At 40.9% G+C, this 20,918-nt stretch overlaps 1 protein-coding gene across 1 annotated transcript; it reads right to left on the bottom strand.

The window, feature by feature from the left end:
• Nucleotides 1-9,531: 9,531 nt before the first annotated feature.
• On the bottom strand, nt 9,532-19,815 carry crebrf (creb3 regulatory factor). Its single transcript, XM_070917571.1, has 9 exons — nt 19,744-19,815; nt 18,376-18,501; nt 15,951-16,126; nt 12,288-13,441; nt 11,935-12,132; nt 10,757-10,946; nt 10,481-10,554; nt 10,075-10,194; nt 9,532-9,835 (listed from the first exon to the last, which is right to left on the bottom strand). Exons 1-9 carry the CDS (start codon nt 19,750-19,752, stop codon nt 9,717-9,719), a joined length of 2,166 nt encoding a protein of 721 aa, XP_070773672.1. The 5' UTR covers nt 19,753-19,815; the 3' UTR covers nt 9,532-9,716.
• Between the last annotated feature and the right edge of the window lie 1,103 nt (nt 19,816-20,918).

The raw sequence follows: 20,918 nt of genomic DNA, 5'->3' as shown, positions 1-20,918 counted from the left end.
GATTCCCTGACGAGACAACTGCGAACCAAAGCCCTTCTGGAAAAAAAAAAAAAAAAAGAATAAGAAAAAAAAAGCACCCAAAAGGAGCGAAACATCTCTGGTGCAGTGGTGAAGTTTCCCACAAAACTGATCAAATTTAGTAATTTTCCCCACCAAAGTCAGAGAGAGCAGGCGAGCCGACTCCGAGGCTGTAGAGCACCCGAACCTCGGTCCAGAGTTGTGACAAAAGAAGGGTTGTGTCAAGGTGAGGTTCTCTACGCGGACTCCATGAGCCTGTTTTAGGCCTCTACCGCCCCTTCGGACTGCGTCACGTCAAACCTCCAATGACAGAACGCTTCATGGGCTTCACAGACAACGATTCCTCAGAGTCACAATGAAACTGCAGATCTGAGAGCATCTCACTTCCTTTGACTTTAGGGCATTAGGGCAGAACGTCATGCAGACAAGTAAGAAAAGGCAAGAACAGATAAATATCTGAAGCCACTACGTGCCGTACTTTTATGTGACTATACTGTCTTTCAAATTACTCTGATGACATACTGTAAGTTTTGTTCATGGAAGTTCAAAAATGTTTTGTTTATGGACAAATCTGGTGAAAATCGGTGCAGTCTATTTGTTGCTTTCAGCAAATGAACCTCAGACAAAAATGTGTTCAGGTTGTAAATATCTCCGTCCACGCTAAGGAAAATGACTAAATCCCTTGTTCATCTTTCTCTGTGTGTGCATCACAGCCACCAACTGGAGTCTCCGCTGGTTTCCATGGCAGCCTCACAGCGACAACAGGACTCCAGGAAGTCACTGGCCCGTGCCAAGAAACAGTCCAGCACATAATTTCTTTACTTTTATTTATTTTTTACCAATGAAACCAATTAGATATAATGTGTTTATTAGTGAGCTTTAGACTTTTTGGACAGAGCCAGGCTAGCGTTTTCCCCCCGTTTCCAGTCATTGTGCTAAGCTAAGCTAAGCGGCTGCTGGCTGTAGCTTCATCTCATAATGTATTAGCACAAGTAGCATGGCTCATTTACATAATAGCATATTTTGCAAATGTCAAAAAGTCTTTTGTTTTAGTTATATTTAGCTATCTATTTATTTGGGGTATTTATCTAAATGAATGTATCTACTGATTTATTTATTTGTGTGTAAATGTTTTTTTTTTACTGATTTATTAGATCTATTTAATTTATAATGTCTCTTACTAATCTGTGCTTTACAATCTGATCTACTTCTTGATGGATTCTTTACTGTCTAATTAATACATTAATAAATGATTGTCTTCATAACCAGTGGCAGGATTGTACAAACATCTTATTTATGGTACACGATGAGGTAATCTTAAAGATAAACAATGAGAAAAGCATTTTGTAGTTATAGTCAAATATTCGTATATAATTTCAGTTTCATTGTGACTTTGATTCATGTCTGTGACTCCTGGTAAAGCCTGCTTCAGTGGAAAAGCTATAAAGTTTAGTTTCAACAAATTGTCTCTGTTACATGTTAATTTACAGGAAGAAACAAATAAATATCAAAGAAATGGTATGAACACAGGGATCAGGGATAAAAGGCAATAAAATATAATTTAGGAAAAACAAATTCAAACGTGCAACATTTGACAGAGTCAGAGCATAAATATTAAACCATAATATTAATTAAAAAAAAAAAAAAGGTTTTAACATACAAGCGGCCATATAAAGATACAACATTCATGATCTTTCTGGATCCTGGACGACAAGAGTCTCCCTCTGTGTTCCAGACAAAAAAAAAAATCTAACAGGAAGTAGAACAACAGGAAAAGCTCCACCAGACACTCGCGTCTGTCTGTATGATCCTGCTGAGGAAGACTAGTCTACATTCATCAGCAAAGCAGCAGCAGCAGAGTTATACCTCGCTATGTCAGCATACAGCAGTGCAGCAGTCAGAAACACGAGACTGACCAGAGTCATCAACAGAAGGAATAATATGGCTAATACAGCTTTTTAACACAGCCATGTTAGCACCCAGCCACAGACAGATTAGCACCACAGTTTACCTCCATGCTCAGTTTGTCGCTTCATTCGCAACCTGCGACTCAGTGTCAACACTGACTTCAAGGAGGGTCTGGCACTTCATAATAGCAAAGTTAAGAAACGGAAAGTTCTGTTTTATGCTTTTTTGTTTTGTTTTTTTGTTTTTCTTTCTCGAAAAAGTTCTCAAGAGGCAACAACACATGTCGAAACCACAGAAGAAAAGAATGCGATGTAACTGACTATAGGTAAAAAGCAGGCCCAAGTCTCCCGCTGCCTCAGACACAGTGGAAGTTTGCTCTTCTCTACACGGACACACCAGCGGTGATAGCAGCAGCAGCCAATACAGAAAACACAATAACGTGGCGTAGTGGGCAGAGAAAGAGTTAAAAACAGAACCAGGTTTCCCAAAACGACATCGATTTAGTTAACAAGTTGTCTTTTACGCTCTTCTTCAGTAATACTTTAAAAAGGGAAATCCTACACAGAGTTAGCAGCTCTTATCTGCAGTTAAAGGCTGATTATTATACAAAACGTATTGATTTGGGGTTAAAATGAGGTTTTTCATTTCATTTGTGTACTTCAAGTTTAGGTTTTGGGAAACCCAGCCCCTTGTTTCTGTAGGGAAACCCCCTCCAGACTGACAGAAGGTGCAGATTTGTGTTCTCATATATTTGATTAAGGCACCTGGTTCAGCAGGCATCATATTCAAAGTAATGTTTTGTTTTTTTTCTCCTTGTATATGTAAAAACCAAGTGCAAGGTGAGTAACACAGTTGGTTTTCTGACTGTCAAAGGAAAAAAGGTGTGAAAAACAAAAAAACAGGGTGTGTGGTAATAATATGCTGTAATTGTGTCAAGGACACTCTAAACCAAAATCTAAAGTCTCTTTGTGCTCATTCAATAGCAGCAAGTATGAAATCATTCAACTGAGTTAGTGAACTTAGTGACGGTGGAGACGCTTTCTGATGATCGGCCAAATTATTTTCCAATCTGCGAAGAACTCCAGACGTCACTTGATTCTCTCAGTGCTATGCAGGGAACCGGCATGCAGAAACATCATTCCCACTGCATTGTTTTTTTTTGTTACAGAGTACATTTCTCTATGTTTCTAATTTACACAGGGAAAAATATGGAGGGTAGAAAGCATACAGCCTCTGAAGATGAGGTGTTTTTACAAGCGACATGAGTTTCAAACAAGACAGGAAACATTTGAAATGCCTCGATAGAAAACTCAAAGCCAGACTCTGAGATGTGACATCACAGCCAGCAGGAGGTGAAGTCATTTCCAGCATTTTTCACAAACCAAATGTTTTGAGACAAGAATATTAGGTAACACTTATCTTACAGATCTGTAATTTCCTAATAACCTCCTGAGAAGTTTCTTGGAAAAAACTACTGTAGGTATTTTGATGCTAATTATAGAGAAGATCCTTGAAAGAACTGCTCTGTTACAGCCACAACAAGCTGTGAACACAACATTGATATATTTTAATTTATAAAGTAGTTGTGGTGAACATGTTAGCTAACATTGGCATTCATCTGGAGCTGTGTTTCTGGCCACCTGGTGAAAGTAAATTCAATATTTACTGTACTTTAAGCTCAGTTTTTTGGTCTCAGCTCCTGAGGAAAATATCTCTCTAGCTGCTAAATGCCGCACTGTGATCAGCAGCTAGCAGCTAACTTTTTCTGGGCTGACGCTGACTTGGACAGTGAGACTGAACTGAAACAGTTAAGCTGCAGACCGTGAAACCGCTCAGTAGAGCCGAGTCTATTAAATTCTCTATGGGTTCATTACTATTTACACGTTGTAAATGTATTAGTTTTATACAGAAATATTGATTAGTGCAGCTTTAAAGTCAATATTCATTCAAAAAGTATTTTTATTCTATATGTTGATTATGTCCCATATTTTTGAGATGTTCAGCTGACCTGCTTTGCACAGACTAAAACCGGAATTGATTAACTGGAAGTGTATCAATTAAACAGCGTCTCTATTGTCCCTGTTAACAAATCACAAATCATTTCAAGGAAACTTCTTAGAAATTATTCGAAAATTACAGAAACAATAATAAAATAAAGCATTACAGAATATTTCCTTTGGAGCTTGTTCTTGAATGCACAATGTTGCATTTTATTATTATTTTCTAGTGTTAACATTATAAAGGAAATTCCACTTGCTATTCAAATCAACAAAAACAGCCTAATACACCAAAATATGTGTATTTCAGTTCTGGTGAATATTTTGCACCTCTCGAATGGAACAAAGTTCCTCCAAGACTTTGGGCAGTGGTATCAAATCCAGGAGTCTGACTTTTACAAAAGAAATAATGGTATGCTTAACAATAATGATCATACAGGCCATTAATACAGAAATTGCCATTCTGTTGTTTAGAGCAAGAATCAGCGTGAGTCTTCCTCTGATTGGTCCAACAGAGACAGTTCAAATCAAGGGAAATGATTGGGGGGGGGGGGGGGGCGGGGTCTGGTCTGATGACAGTTATTAAGAACAATAATCACATGGACAGTGTTTATTTGTGAGTAAATCTGACTACAGATGCCATTTTATTTCTTGGATTATTTCTTGACTTAATGAAAAGTAATCAGCACCATGTGACGAACCGCAGTTGGATCACGGCAGGAAGTCAAATCCTTTCGTGAGAGGAAAATGTTGTAGGTTGTGTTTGTTTGAATACCGATTTGGAGAAAGAGGAAAAACTTTGTGAATTCTTGTGAGTGTGAAATCTGTTGGCCTTTTTTTTCAGTTCATGTAGAGAGCATTGCACTATATTGATTGACATTGATAATTCATAACACACACACACACACGCACGCACACACACACACACACACACAAAATATTTTGTACAGAGTAAAGAATGGCGACAATAATTGGAATACATAAATATATTTTCTTTTGATTTTATATGTCATCACATATGTCAGATAGAAGAACGATATTACCCTGATTTGCTAAAGAAGAGCTTTATGGATCCACTTAGCATTTATTGGACAAGAGTAGCACAAAGTTACACACTCTATTAGCTTAACAGTTGACTGTATAGGATTTATGTCATCAGAAATAAAAAGAATAAGGAATAGTTTTACTGGCGTGGATTTTCACTCGTTTCCTTGACTGTTAAAATGCCACAGAGTCTCCTGGTTTGAATGTAAAGTTGCACAGCTTGCACCTATCATGTTAAATGTAAAAACCTGTGAGGACTCTTTCTTGAACCAGCCTCGTGATCGACAACAAAACACACACACGCTTCTCTTGTCAGCCACACTGCTGAGCCCGTCTCTACTGTCTGTCAACCAGCGGCCCGTTAACCACTGTTGACCCCCTACCAGACTTGGGCAAAATTATAGCTGAAAAAAATGCTTCAAATAGTGTCCCCAAAGGATACAACTGAGCACAAGTAGTTCAAAAGTTTGAAGCCATTTTTCAGATATATTTCAACACGTCTGCTGCTTCAGTCAAGGTTGTTTTGAGCCAATCAGGCTGAATGGTTTTGTTATTGTTGTTGTTGTTGTTGTTGTTGTTGACGACCGTATATTGGCGGAACAATGTCATAAACCTCGGGCACACCCCTTGGCCACTGACATGTCTGCCAAGTTATTATTTTTGTGTAAGTGAAAAGTTATTTAAGAAGGCAATAAGTGTCCGGATTGAGTCTCCATTTGTAATTGGCTTGCCATACAGTACAGTGATATAGTAACTTCCCCCAAGGCGGCCCGGAACAGCATCTTTCAAACAGGCTCTTCCCGGCCGCCCCAGGCTAAACCTCTCCTCATTAAGTCACAAGTAGAAATCAGTTTACAAATGATAACAATATAGCTCTCTGGAGAAATGTGTCTACACTGTACATCACCCTGAAGAGGAAGCCAAAGCAGAATCAGTTTTTCCATAGGAAACCTCTACTGAAGGCAAATGAATCATGACGCCACGGGGGTCAGCATCAGGATCAATGTAGGGGCCCTGGAATCAAAACCCTCTTTTTTTTTCTTTTTTTTTTAAGACCACAAACACACAATCCACACAGTCCCTGAACAGGAAATAGACCTATCCTCAAGACACTGGGCTTCCCAAAGCCAAGCAATGATACGCTCTCATACATCACCTCATATCATTACATGGCTCCAGAAACATGTAGGTCTAACCCTCGTCAGACCATACACCAATTCCTTGCTAGTTTATAGACCTAGCCAAGTAAGGTAATAGACCTATCCTAGCAAGTAGTCGTCAAGTACACTTGCAGCATTCACACCAGGCCTTTTAGCAGCAAATGGAAGAAAAAAATGCTTTTCTTTTTGTTTGTTTTTTTTTTTTTCCTTTTTTGGACAAAGTGCTTTTGTTTTCAAACATATAAGATAGAGTATTCTATACATATATCTAACATTTAGAAGATACATATTAACTTATAGTCTATTTACAAAAATGAATCACTACTAAGAAAATAGCTATGATGGACGGTAGGGGAGAGCAAGTCATTAGGCTACAACTAGACTAAGAAGTCAAATAAGAATCATGGATACTCATCATTCTAGTTTCAAAAAAGCACCATTTCTCCCTTTTTAGACAGAACGGAAAACAGTAAAAATATATATATACTGTATGTAGCACTAGCTGTTATTCAATCTCACGATACAGAAAGACCACAGCCTCAGCCAAACAACTGAGTTACTTCTGGCCGAATTTTGAAATTCCTGGGAATGGCAGCATTTCCTCTGAGGAGGCAGCAGGGAGGCAAGCGTACAGGCATCATGCATTTTTACACGTTGGACTCGGTGCCAATATGTGGCCTGGACATTGTAACTCTGCGTGTTTTGGTGAACAAAGTTATTTTGACCGGTCAGGAAGGATGTAAGCTGAGGGCCAACAACAAGGCCAGGCAGATAAAATTCAGCAATGCAACCTCAAAAGGGCAGCAATGTCAATCCCAGGAAATGCAAAATTCTTCAAAGACTTCATGGCTAAAGAGGGACTGCGTGTGAGAGTCTAAATGACAGTGCTGAATCCAGATCAATCTGGGACAGACTCAAATGACAACACTCCAGCTGGTTCCTCATCTGCCCTCACATCTCCATGCTGTTGTCCTCTGAGTTTCTTGCTTTCCTGGACACGTCCCTGTCCTCGCTAAAGACAGAATGTCCTCGTTCTCTTTATAGACCATTCAAACTAGACCATGGCTTCGCTGCATTGTGTTTTAAATAAATCCAGTCCTGATTCTCTGTATTTCACTCAACCGGCAAAGGAGACCGGAGGGGTCAATTGTCGGTGTATTTATCAAACTATCAGACTGACTGGCTGCTCTTTGAGACCTTTTTCCTCTTTTCCTCCACATCTCCTTCTCTCCACTTGGGAGGATGTGACCAAAGCTAGCAGGCAGCTAAAGTACAAAAATATAACACAAACTTTTTTTTTTTTTTTGGTTTTTGTGTTTTTTCCTCTAACTTTCTTGACGCAAGGACAGGCTTTAGAAATGTGTCATGCTTAAAAATGAATCAATTGTCATGAAAAGTGGCATTTTACCATTGAAATATATATATATATACATATATATATATATGTATATATATATATATACATATATATACATATGTCATTAATGTTTCTATATACAGTACTTTAAAACACAATTCAGTTAATATTTTGTTGATGAACTAGACCTCATCTACATACAGAAATCAAACAAGTGATACAGGAACAAAACATTTTGGTTATTGTTGGTGACATTTTGACAAACAAGTAAAAACGTAACATAGCTTATCTACTAGCGCTCTTGGGTTTTGTCCTAGATAGCGCCATTAACACAAATAGCATGTGGAGGGAGGAATCAGTTCAGGAATGAAGTGCTTGCTAAGCAACAAATCTACTGGAGAAGCCCACAGATGGGGTCATTTTTAGATAAAAAAAAAATGAATGAATGTTCCTTTTCTGTACAGAATTGGACCCAAGCTAATTTCACAGTTCTATGAAGATCCCTGACCCTCCCACATTTCTTACATTCAATACGGCGTCAGGTAAGCTGTGCAAAACCTTACTTTAACTGGCTGGTCGCCATTTCGTTGCATGTGTCTTTGGTACAAAAAACAATCAAAATATAGTGTGCAAATATCTTTTTTTTGTAACTCTAAACGAAAATATCTGTTAACCCCCCCTCCCCGATCCCTAAAGACAAGAGTACCAAAAACCAAAAGTAATCTATTGCAGAGCCCTCCTATATACACAGACTCTGTGGCATCACGCAACGAGAGCTTCCATTTTCTTTTATGTACATTCAGAATATCTTTAGACAACTGAAATACACCACAAACCCCACAGGCGTCTCCCTCCTCGCACTCACTAACATTCTCCCTCAGTGTAAAGTAGTCCTCTCCTTGGCTGGACCTCAGGGAGTTCTGACCAATCACCTCTTCTCATTCAGTCCCTCTCTCTCACACACACACACACACAACCACACACACACACACACACTCACTCACTCACTCACTCACTCACTCACTCAGACTTACAGAAACACACACATACATACACAAGGCACAATGAATAGAACTCTGATCAAACACTAGTATGAACACACCAAACTGTTAGCCTGGTCATCTCTACTGTACAAAAAGGGGAGCCAGTGCTGTTTTTCACTGGGAGACACTTTTATATACAGTTTCCTAGAGGAGATGGATCACTGCTTATGTCATCTTCATCACCACCATCATCTTCCTCACAATCTGCTCCCATGCTGGCAAAAATGCCCGTTTCACCCAGTCCAGTTATAACCAGCACAAGGCCAAAAAAGCACCAAAACTACATGCACTTCCTCTCCACATGGTCAACTGCCTCCTGTTGTTTAAGTTAACATTGTCAAAATTAGCCATTAAGCTTCCTCCTGCCTGCCGCAAACGTCAACCCAGCAGGACGCCTAACGCTTAATTGTCAAAATTTAACTCCTACATTTTAACAACAGCAGACCTGATTGGCAAACAGGGGATGGCATGAACATATTTAGGCCTTCAATACAAAATATTTTCTGCCACCCCGTAACGCCTTGGAGTGCACTGCCATTTTTCTCTGCAGCTGTCTTGGCAACCAAAGCTGTTTTCATCAAAGTACTTTACTGAGTAGGTCAATTTAACATCCTGGAGTTAATTTTTGATGCCATGTGAGGTGAACCTCTTGTAGGAAATGATAACTGGAACTTTTTTCAACCTCTGATGGTGTCTGACGTGTAACAATTCTTCCTCTGTCATTACAACCTCAAACAAATTGTCTGAAAGTATTCCAGTGGTTGCACTCGTGTGACTGTCTCTGTCTCAGCCCCTGGAAGCAGTCCTTCAACAGAACCGACCCTACACAATGCTATGTTAAACACATCTAATAATCACCAGTGGATTTAGGACGTGCTATTAGCTATACACCTAACCATCCCTTGCTTTTATAGGCGCTTTTCCCAACAGATGCTCACGATGGGTTGGGAGACAGTGACGCACTGACTCTGCGCACACTGTGCAGAGACAGAAAGCTAGGGTGTATGCCATACAGGTGCATGGCTAAAACAAGCACACATACGTACACACAGGGAGTGGTATGTGTGTTTGTGTGACTAACAATGTGTATGTACTCTGGGTTGGAGGGGCATGCAGAGGGGAGCATAGTTACAATGGGACAGCACGGTGGTAATATTTAGTCCACTCCTCTCAGTGGACCGCGGTTTGTCTAGATTTTGGAGGTGGGGACTCGCAGGCCGACCAGACCGCCGGTGGGATCGCCGCGTCCTGTGTTCTCCAAGATCTTGTTGACGAAGTCTGAAGTCTGCCCAGCGACAGGTGGTGACACTGAATGCACAGACCCCACAAAGACTCATTCAGAAATGTTGTCTCAAACAACTATACACAATGAGACTTTTTGTATAGCATTAATTTCTGACAGCAATTCTTTTTCCTCTAAAAATCTTTTCTATGTACTACATATCTAACCAAACTATAAGACACTGATGCTAGTCATTTCAATTAAATATAATCTTTCATGAGGTACTTTAATAAAAATATGTAGTAAATGACTCTTCAATTCTCACCAAGAGTCTCCTGGATGAGATGCTCCATAGTGTCATTCATGTTGGTTGGACGCGGAGAAGAGTCCTCCACTCGGGCCACGATCTCCTCCTTGATGGCATTGATCACAAACAGCAGCCGATCTACAGGAAGACACACAAACAATCGTTGACTCAGAGGCGTGAACGCAAAATATTGATTAGAAATAGGGGATTTTAACAAAAACATCAAAACATTTGTTGGTGACAGGACTTCAAGTCCTCATCTTGTAATTTTCACTGATCAGACAGTCAATTCTAAATGTGACAAATCTTAAAAATAGATAGATACAGGTAAGTAAAATACAATACATAATATAATAGATTATTATTAATAGATTTAGAGTAAAACAAATGGACACAGATGTTGATGAACTGTAACAAAACGTACCGTACTCTGTGCTGAGTCCCCAGAGCTTCACCTTGTTTGCTTCATACTGGGCCTTCTTCTTTAAACGACAGGCTCTACAATAAACAACAGATGAGTTTACTACAGGAAAGAGGACCTTTCTTATCAAACACTGGGAAACATGCAGCTCCCAAATCAGGATCTTGATTACAACTATACTGTCAACTACACAGTGTTCTACATGTTCTAAAATGTTTAATAATTGATATACTGTGGAGGTCAGTGTGTGTACGTACTGTATACGCCTGCATGTTTTACCTGGATGCCAGCTTGTTCTTCTCCTTGCGGGACCGTGGTCGCGCAGTCAGTGGCAGCTCGCTGACGGGGGTCAAATCGCTGATCACCTTGTTCAGTTTGCGGAGCTCGGTGCCGATCTGCAGCAGCTTGCGCGGATTGGGAGTCAGGTCTTCCACGTCTGTGCGGCGAGACTTCTTCAGCATGTATTTTCCTTTACGACAGCCAACAAAAAGAAGACGTTCGAGAGGACTCTCACATCAAATGTAATGTTTCAGCATTGTGTGTGTGTGTGTGTGTGTGTGTGTGTAAGAAATGGTGGTTTCGCTGGTCATCTACAGCTCAATAAGGAGGAGTGCAGCACTGACGCTGCCAAAAGTTGGGATGATCAACTTCCAAAAACTCTTCCCCTCTTTTTCATGTTTATTTTTCACTGTTTCACTTAATATCTTTAAGAGCATTTAGAGCATTTTCTCATTGCTGTCAGCAGCAAACAGATTTTAAACTGTTCATTAACTATTCTCATTTCAGCCGGTAACAAAGAAAATTATCCCTGTGTGTTGGACGCAACCCCTTAGTTACGATTGAAGTTTTAAATGCCACAAGCTTTTAGTGCTTTTTCTTCTTAAAAACCGATACTAAATGATCAAATGCAATGTGAGTCATCTTCTACATATGAAAACAAAATTCATTTTCAAATTAAAGGATTAAACATATACATGAATGCATGAGAAATGCTTTGCTGCCTGTGATTTAATTTATTTTTTTTATTTTTTTTTAAAGGTGCAGGAATGCCTGCCTTTTATGTGAGAAATGAGACATGCTCCTTTTATTTATTTAATAATTCCAATGTGATCGCTTAAACTGCAGTATCACTGCAACATGCTGTGCACAGCTGCTGTTGTGGAAAATCCAAACCGTCACAGTCCTTCTGAAAGACTCTTGCACTACGGTCTCCAAAAAAAGGCAAATATGATACGTTTCATGCATTTATGTGATCGAGGCAGTGAAATCAAATGTCAAAAATACAAGAAAGATTGTTTCATTTTGTATCAAATAAAGAGTTTCCTTAGAAGAATCTCATAAAGCTTTTGACTTCTTTAGCAGGTTTTAAAGCAATGCTTATATCCTACAACGCCAGCTTGTGTTAATATTTTGCTCTAGTGCACAGTTTATATATATATGTGTTTATGTATGTTTACCATGGAGAGGCCCGTTCTTCTGGTACAAGTTGCTAGGCAGCGTGTGTCTGTCCCACTCAGACGGCTTCAGCATACGTTCCTGTTTGGAGGGGGTGAGCTGCTCGCTGTACTCCCAGAAGTAGCGGCGCTTGCCTCTCTTCCGGCTGGAGACTCCTGCTGTCAGGCCTTTAATGTCCTCCATCAGCTCCATGTCACAGCCTGGTGGAGGTGGGAGAGAGCGCAGGAGGAGAAGAGGGAGGAAATGAGAGCAACCGAAAGACAGAAGAGGAATATCAAAAGGGGAGCATGGACGAGTAATAATTGATAATGACAATGACGAGTGATCAGTTACACATGTGGTGACGGGTTGCTACCTGGCTCAGAGAAGGCGTCACTCATATCATCATCCTTGTCTGCTTCGTAGTCTTCATCCTCCTCCTCATCTTCCTCCTCCTCATTCTCAGACAGCTCGTGCTCGCTGCCGAAACCCTCATCGTGGTCTTCGTCATCTAGCTCCAGTCCATCACCATCCTCCTCTTCCGCCTCCTCCTCGTCTTCCTCCTCCTCGTCCTCCTCCAGCAGGGAGTGGGCTCTGCTGGCCAGTCTGCTGCGGGTCAGGAACAGAGAGTAGTTGTGTTCCTCCTCCTTGCTTTTCTCTGTGCCCTCGACAACCAGAACGCCACCGCCGCTAGCTCCCGCCACGCTATCGCCGCCGCTGACCAGCCCAGAGGTGCTTCCCTCCAGGGCCTGGCTCGCCTCTACCAGCTGAGGCATGGTGGCAGACCAGCCTACAGGTATCTCTCTCTTCACTGTCCCCTCTGCCCTCCTCTCAAAGCTTGTCAGGCTGCCAGAGCCTCCGGCTGCAGCACCAGGAAGTCCCACCAAGATGATGCTTGCTGAAGTGGAGGCCTTCTCATCTTGGGGCTGAGAGAGAGGTAGAGGGGGATCTGACCTCTCAAAATCCGTCTGGGAGGGCTTGTCGGGCTGGGTTTTAGGCACAGCACTCACACGGACTTTAGCCTTCTGCACAAAGTCAGAGCCGTAAGAAGTTGGGGCTGCCATCTTGGTTCCCCGCCCCTGGATCTTGGTTTGAGCTTGGCCGTGGTCCTGGGTGAGACTGATATGGTTCTGGGTCTTGGCCATAGTCTCAGTGCTGGAGGGGACAGGTCTGGTAGCTTTTTGGGAGCCTTCGGGAAAGTCTGGGAGAAGGCTGCGGGAAGGATGGGAAGAGGATGTGGAGATTGGGGTGGGGCGTGCAGAGCCGGCACCTGGTCCTTGGCCAGGGACCAGGGGTCTCTTACTGTGACAGGGAAACTGGGACGGCGGAGGCTGGAGGGCAGGCATGGTCAGGTCAGCAGGGGGGTAGAGCGCCTCACATACAGGCTGCGAATCCTCGCTGTTGAGCTGAGCTAGAGTTGGGGTTCGACCAATCACTTCCTCGTCCTGGTAGGGACTAGAGAAGTCATCCAATCCAAGGAAATCCACCTCTTTGGTGCCCCAGATGTCACAGCTGGCCAGCCGTGTGTATCTGCCAAGCACAAAGACATGCAGTCCTATCAACAGTGAAAGCTTTCATTTCCTTGTTATTATATATAACCTTGAAATTGTAACTGTTTCCTGCTTTTGGTCTAAATATGAATTTGTATGAAAAAAAGCCAGAATATGTATGAATGATGTGTAAAAGTTGGTAAATCAATAAAGAGAAGATGTGATAAAGACTGATGGAAACAAATTCAACATTTTCTCTGCTTACACAATCTTCTTCAGAATATTTGCAGAGCATTTGTTGATGCAAGTGAACATTTCCCCCTATTTTCTTTTGCATGTTTGAAATTCACAAAAAAGAAGATATGGATGTAAACAGAGCTGCATTAGATGATTAGTCTGTAGATGACGATTAGTTGATAGACAGAAATGTAATCTGTAACAATTTTTCAAGACAAAATACCCCAAAACATCATGAGGATTTGCTTTTCCTCTTTTTTTATATCATTATAAAGTGAATATATTTGGGAAAAACAAGATATCTGAAGATGTCACCTTGGACTCTGAGAAACTGATGGGCATTTTCCTTCATTATTAAAATAAACCAAACGAATAGGCTAATTGATTAATGGACGACGCATTTGTAAACATATCTTCACACTGAACAAGACACTAATTTCTAAGGAAAGGTCTGTTTACTAACAGTCGTGCATTTGCCATGTTAGCTATTAGCTGTAGCTAGCTAACAACACACACTGACTCCATGTGTGTACTCTTCTTCCACTTGTCTCTTCTTGTAAGTTCATGATGCAGAATCACAGAGTGTTAAGTTGAAACATTTCAAGCCTGAATGAGGCATCTGTTTCATTTATGCTTTGCGTTCAGTTTATGCCTTTTAACTTACAGTTAAACCTCTTCATACCACAACATACAAACAGATCCAAGAAGCAAACAGAGAGCTCAGAGGCTGTCTTAGCAGTACATCTGGTAGTTACAGGTTTGACACCCACACAGACACTGCTTTAATCTCTTTATGATGGGGGAAGCTTGCCAGATGAAGAAAACTGCTGTTTGGTAAAAGCACAGTAAGGAGCAAAGGTACACACAGACAGAATATGACTTCTACTGACCCAGAAATACAATCCACAACACATCAGAGCTACCAACCAGCAGCATGGGACTAAGCTGGACCATCAAGGTTGTAAAAGAATGACTCATTAGCCAAAAGACACAGCACTTTCCTCTGTTTGGCTTAAACGTGACCTCAATCAACACTGTTAGCAGCAGATTCCCCAAACCCTGCAACAGCCAGCACTATTCCACCTCAGTGTTAATCATCTTCAGACTTCAGTGTTGTCTGCCCTCAGCAGCTCGCAACATCAGAGGAAAGAGCACTCAAACTATTTTGGCAGCAAAGCATCACGATAGCTGCAGGACAGACGGAGCATCACCTGCGATCTCAGGAGACTGCGGCAGCCAGCTGCTTTGTTGTTTACTGGCCTCTTAAACCACTCCCTGCCTTCCAGCAAAACCACTACCTGCTTCAAATCATCCACTGTCAGCCTGTCTGGGTCAGACCATGGTGACATGCCTCGACGATTACCTGTCAGAACTCTTCTGCTATTAAAACCTTTGGGCACCTGTCCTATCACATAACGTTCACAGACTGACTTCTCATCTGCTTACAGTAAAAATCAAGACATCCTGAGATCCGACATGATGCAGGAAACCACTGAGTACAACCTCCTCTATGCCAGGACCCTCTTTACTGACTTCAGCTGGTACTGAAACAGTTAGTTGATCAAAAATAAATAAATAATCAATCAATTCTGTAAATCAATTCATTATTTTATCAAGCAAAAATGCCAAACGGTTGCTTTTTCCAGCTTCTCAAATACCAGGATTTGCTTTGTTTTATATCATCGTTAATTTATACTTCTGGGCTTTTGACTGTTGGTCGGACAAAACAAGCAGTTTGAAGACAATCTTGGTCTCTGGGAATTTACGGTGGGCATTTTGCTGACTAAAAAGATTTATTGCAAAAAATGTACAGATTAATCAATAATAAATATAACTGTTGGTGGCAGCCCTACAATCAGCTAAATGTGTCACAAATTGTGACAAACATTTTTTTTATTTAAAAAAATAGTAACTTCTCAGTAACTTCTTTAAACAGCGGTGCCCTTAAGTTTTATCAAATGCTATTTGAGCAAGAGAAAATAGTGCGTTTGTGAATTTTAGCTGCACTGCACTTGTTGATGTAATGATTATTTATGGCAGCAGGACGCTTCTTTCTCAGAGTGATTTGCTGCCCATTGAAAACAGAAAAGTCTACACTAAATGCAACCTCCTGCAGTAATTGCACAATCCATTAATTGGTAATGTTATACACAGTTCTGGGCAATGCAAGCCACCTTCATCTTCAGAAAGTTTGAGGAGAGGTGAAATGCAGTTTCTTTAAATTCATCAGTATGTTTTATGTCTTATTTACTTGCTGTTGTTTTTAACTTGATCTAAAATAAGCAACAGCACATAAATAAATGATCCAGTACCTGGTGAGGTCTTCCCAGTAGGAGTCCCACTGTTCGAACGCTGAACTGCTGTAGACTGTCTCACATTCGCCCAGGCTCATGAGCTGATCCATACAGCCCTCCACCTCCTTGCCTCCATCCCCGACCCCCACCATGCTGTCCCCACAGGGGCTCTGCTGGTGGGTCATGTCTCGGTCCTGCAGAGAGGAGGAAAATATGGTAGATGCGTCAAGCAGGTGGTGGGTTAGAAGATTCTATTTCAATTCTATTTGGTTTACTCTTTGTTGGTAGAGCTGTAGTATATTTGGAGGATTTAACTATACTACATCACAATACATACTGTAGGGTGGAGGCGGATTGAATTCATATTGCTCACCTAGTGGCAGCCAAAGGCAACAGCGGCCACCTCCGTGCACTGTAAAGCTAAGTCGTCCTGGTCATCATCACAGTATGTTTAAATCATTTGATTTTAACTTTTATTTTCATTTTACTGTCACTGATATTGTCATAAGGACATTTTGGCCGAGATAAATTCACTATGAATTCATATCAGCATATGGCTGGTAGGTGAATGACGATTGAGCTGTGTGTTTCTGGCAAAACACATTAGTGGGGTGAGTCCGGTCGTCAATGTCAGAACCTTCTATGTCTTTACAGGACAGATAGAGAAGGTCACAAAATATTAAAATAAGTTGTTTTATTTTAAATATAGTTTACAGAATCCATTAACATAACTTAATACCTGTCCACAGAGAAAACTAAATGGAGGGTTGAAGATGACAGATCATCCCACACACGCATCATCCCATTAATGTGTTACTATGGTGCAAGAAATTGAGAGCACGGCAGTGATTCACTATTGTTTAGACTACAGCGGACAGTAAATTGAGGTAGACACCTGCAGCTGACAGAGTGAGTGGTGACAGGTGAGCCGTCTGTTTAAAAGCTGCCTCACTCGCCTGTGAGCCAGGCAAATGTCACATGGCTGCTAAACGATTAGACACGGGCCTCTCTGGTTTAAATGCCACGCTGGCAGCTGAGCTGACAGCATGCAAATGTTTATTTACAGTTTTTCAATGGAACTGAAATTCATACAATTCTCACTCTTAGTATTATTATGACAAAAAGACACTGTAAAAGTTGAGGGAATCAAAAGTATTTTATCAAACAAATGACTGGAAGTATTGATTTGAGTGAAAGAGGAGTTTTCCTCTGTAAAAATGTCTGATACTCTACTGACATGAATGAGGGCTGCAAGGGACTTTCCATTTACTTTCACTCTAAAAATGATCAATTTACATGCAGTTTGCTGTGAAGAAGATTTATTGTCGTCCCTGCAGACATTTTGGTTTGTCACAGTAAACAAAACACAGATGGCTTCATTTTATTAAAGTGTCCCAGTAAACCAAAATATCTTCTGTTTTGCATTCAAACCTAATTGCTTTCCTGTTTAATTTTAAACGTTGCAAAGTTTGTGTAAAATCTTTGACCTGCAATATATGTTTTTGTAATCCTTTACTTATTTTAACTTAAACAAGTTAAAACATGAACAAAATCAGATGATCACTGTGCCACTTACTGTCCTTTGAATTAGAATCTCTCTGGTGTTTGTTGGCAGCTTGTGTGCTGTGTACCATGTAACCTAATATTGTTGTTTGATACGGGTGGGGACACTCGTGCCGAACTGAACCGTGAGCAACTGTGACCACTCAAGCCGCGCTGACACGGTGCGAGTGTTTTTCCACTGCACAACATGGCAAGGTAAAAGAAGCTGTTTACCTTGATGATGCGTTGGAGGTGTGCTGAATCTCGCAAACCACACTGGGAGTCTGTCATGTGCAGCCCTTTATATAACCTCTCACTGGGGCTGTTTCTGTTTGTGCTATTAAAAACTGCAATATTTAAACCTGATCTGCTAACAAAATAGCTCAGAATATATCCATATCTTGTTGTGTAGACTGGTTTTAGCAAGGCTAACGAAGCTCCGCTAACTCCATATACTAATTGCACTTCCTATTGGTGCTTCTCAATATAAGGCTATCGGTGGTTTGCCAGTGGAGAGCTTTTAATGTGAAGTGGCAGCAGGAAATGTTCGGTTAGCATCAGCACAAACTTCACACAGATCCGAAACGACTGAAAGCGATAAGTAAACAGTACAATAAAGCTCATATCTGACAGTACGAACAAGAAGTGAAAATAAACTCCAAAGTACAGAGAACTACTAGAAAGTTACAAAAGTACTGAGAGAGTTTTGACGTAAGCTACAGTTAAGTAGTATGAGAAGCATTTTTTACATTTTACATAAAAAGCCTAGGAATCCCTGAAAGCAATGTTAGCACTTAACAATATTCCACATGCCTAGAGTTATTAACTGTGCCTATGCTTTTATATTAGACAAAAAAATTCTCTGTTATCTGATTGTGTGTGTGTGTATACAGCCACTCACCAGTTCGTACATGAAATCTGGGTCAGAGCTGGTGGCGAGCAGGTCAGTGCTGGTCAGGGCCTGGTCAGCAAACGAGTAGTTCTGAAAGGCGTCCCCAAAGGGCGGCTCCATCCCACTGACGCTGGGCTGCAACACAACAGGGAATAAACAATAGTGGACGTCATCATCACCAAAACCAAACAAGTTCTTCTTTTGTCTTTCTTTGTCATCCTTTCTATCTGCTCCATCTCACTCCAGTTCGGCTATGACAGTAACTATGACATAAGTCATAGCTGTTACAATGCCAGCAAATGTTAGCAGCTGACAACTAGTTAGACTCATAATTTCTGGTTGAGGTATGAAATATAGCCCAACCAATACTGGAATCGATATTTGTGGGTTAATATATATATAAAAATATCCAATAACAATATATCACATCCCCTTGATTAATTGTGACCAAGGTGCATACTGAGCAGGACATTTACTACCTCAAACCTAGCGCGGCATTTCTGTACTGCAGTGTCTTGTTACTAATCGCCCGACATAAACATTGATACGATATATCTGCAATAATAGTATTTACAGTTATATACAGTAGTATGTGTCTCCATAGGGACCACCACGATGCCACGCTTGTTCACGACAGTATCTTAAAATTTTGCAAAGATGGCAACAGGAACGAGGCAGATTACACTATCAATTATTAAAATGATATGACAAGGAAGCTAAAGGAGTCAGTGAGCTGGCACAACCACAAAATAGCTGCAATCATAACTAACAGCACATCTTGATGTAAGGGTTAGCTGAGTAATTGTCTTTTATGTCACTGAAGTATCTTATATGAATGATAATGTGATAAACACAAAGAGCAAAAAGGAAAGAAGAGCAGCATTATTTGAACACTTAATGGGCCGAGATCATCTTTCGCCTGAAGCTGATTGTGTAATGTTTGTATTAATTCAGCACCACAGAGAATTAAAAAACGTGAATCCAAAATGATGTTCAGACACAACACTGCGTCATTTCCTACATATTTTAGAAGGATCCAGAGTCCACATATTCCTTCACTAACTCATTCACTGTTGACCCATCTGGCCCCAGCAGCTGTTTGGATGCAGTGTCTACAGACGTCACACTAAACCAGGGTCAGCCACCTTCAACACTGCTGAACTGTGTTTCACATCTCAAATACTGTCTCCCTGTCTGCGTCGGGTCAGTTAAGTTTTGAGATATATACTTTAATTCCTGTGGGTGTAAAATTAGAAGGCCATCTTTGTATTTATGAGGATTTAACAACGTTATGGTTTTTCATACTGTTTCAGACATTTTGGTTTCCAAAACCATCCAGGCCGGTGTAGGAGGACATCCCTCTGTCGTCTCTCTTACCTGAGGCATTGCCAGACAGTTGCTCCAGTGGGGGGGAACCTCTGGGTCTCCTGTCCAGTCCCAGTGGTGTGACGTTGTCTGATCAGCACAATAAATTACTTCTAAAGGAGACGATCGCAGAGTGCTGGCGGATGCAGCCTGCAAGGCTGGGGGGGGAGGGGGAGGGGGGGGGTCAGTAACTGGGCTCAACCTGGTCTGGTCTATTGTGGTCTGGTGTGGGTCTCTGTATGCTTCAGGTCTGTGGTACAAACAGAGAGAGTGCACAGAGCAGAAGTATAAGAATCAAAAGAGGCGGAAACAAAGAAAGAACCCACCAATAACGCGCAGGTATATTTTAACCACAGCTGCTGTTTCTCTCACAGCAACCTGCAAGAGGATGAACTGTGAGATATCAACAGGTTTGCAAACAAAGCAAGACAGACGGAACTAAACTGCAATTTAATATTCAATAAAATGGCAAATTAAAAAAAAGCAAGCATGACATGAAGGACTGTGAAATCCACTAGGGCTGAATCCATCAAACGATTGAGAGAAAATTATGCAGAAACAAATTAGATTAATTTTAAGACAAAAAAAACGAATTACTGGTTCCAGTCTTTCTAAGTCTTCTACAATAGTAAACTGAATATATTTGGGTATGGACTGTTGGTTGGACATAAAAAGTCATTTAAATATGTCAAAACAAAAGCTGTGTGATGAACAAGCGATTAATTGAGAAAATAATCTATGAAAATAATTGTTTGTTGCAGCCCTAAAATCCACTATTAAACCTGCAATAGTTTATTTTTTGGCCACTTGGAGGCAGCAGAAACAAACTGTGAAAACAACATATCGTCACCTTTCAAGTTCCTATGGCTAACGTGTTAGCAAACAGTTGCTTATTTACACATCCAACATTTACAGCGCAACATTATTATTCATTTGAAGTCATGTTTGTTTCTTCCTGAAGAATGTAACTCCAATATTCACTCTCTTTTAGCTCTGTTTTTGATTTCCATCATATCTGGCTCTTTAGCTGCTAAATGCCCCACAATGTTCACCAGCTAGTCCGTCTGCTGTTTGATGCTGAGCAGGTAGTGTACAGTGGGTTTTTAGAGCCTTTTCTCTTAAAAACGCTGGCTGCCACAGCCGAAAACGACGCTATGAGATCGGTGAGAGTGAACCAAAAGAGTAAA

Source organism: Enoplosus armatus, chromosome 13 (assembly GCF_043641665.1).
Source record: "Enoplosus armatus isolate fEnoArm2 chromosome 13, fEnoArm2.hap1, whole genome shotgun sequence".
NCBI lineage: Eukaryota > Metazoa > Chordata > Actinopteri > Centrarchiformes > Enoplosidae > Enoplosus > Enoplosus armatus.
The sequence above is the reverse complement of the archived record's forward strand: the minus strand, read 5'-3'. Positions and strand labels throughout refer to the sequence as shown.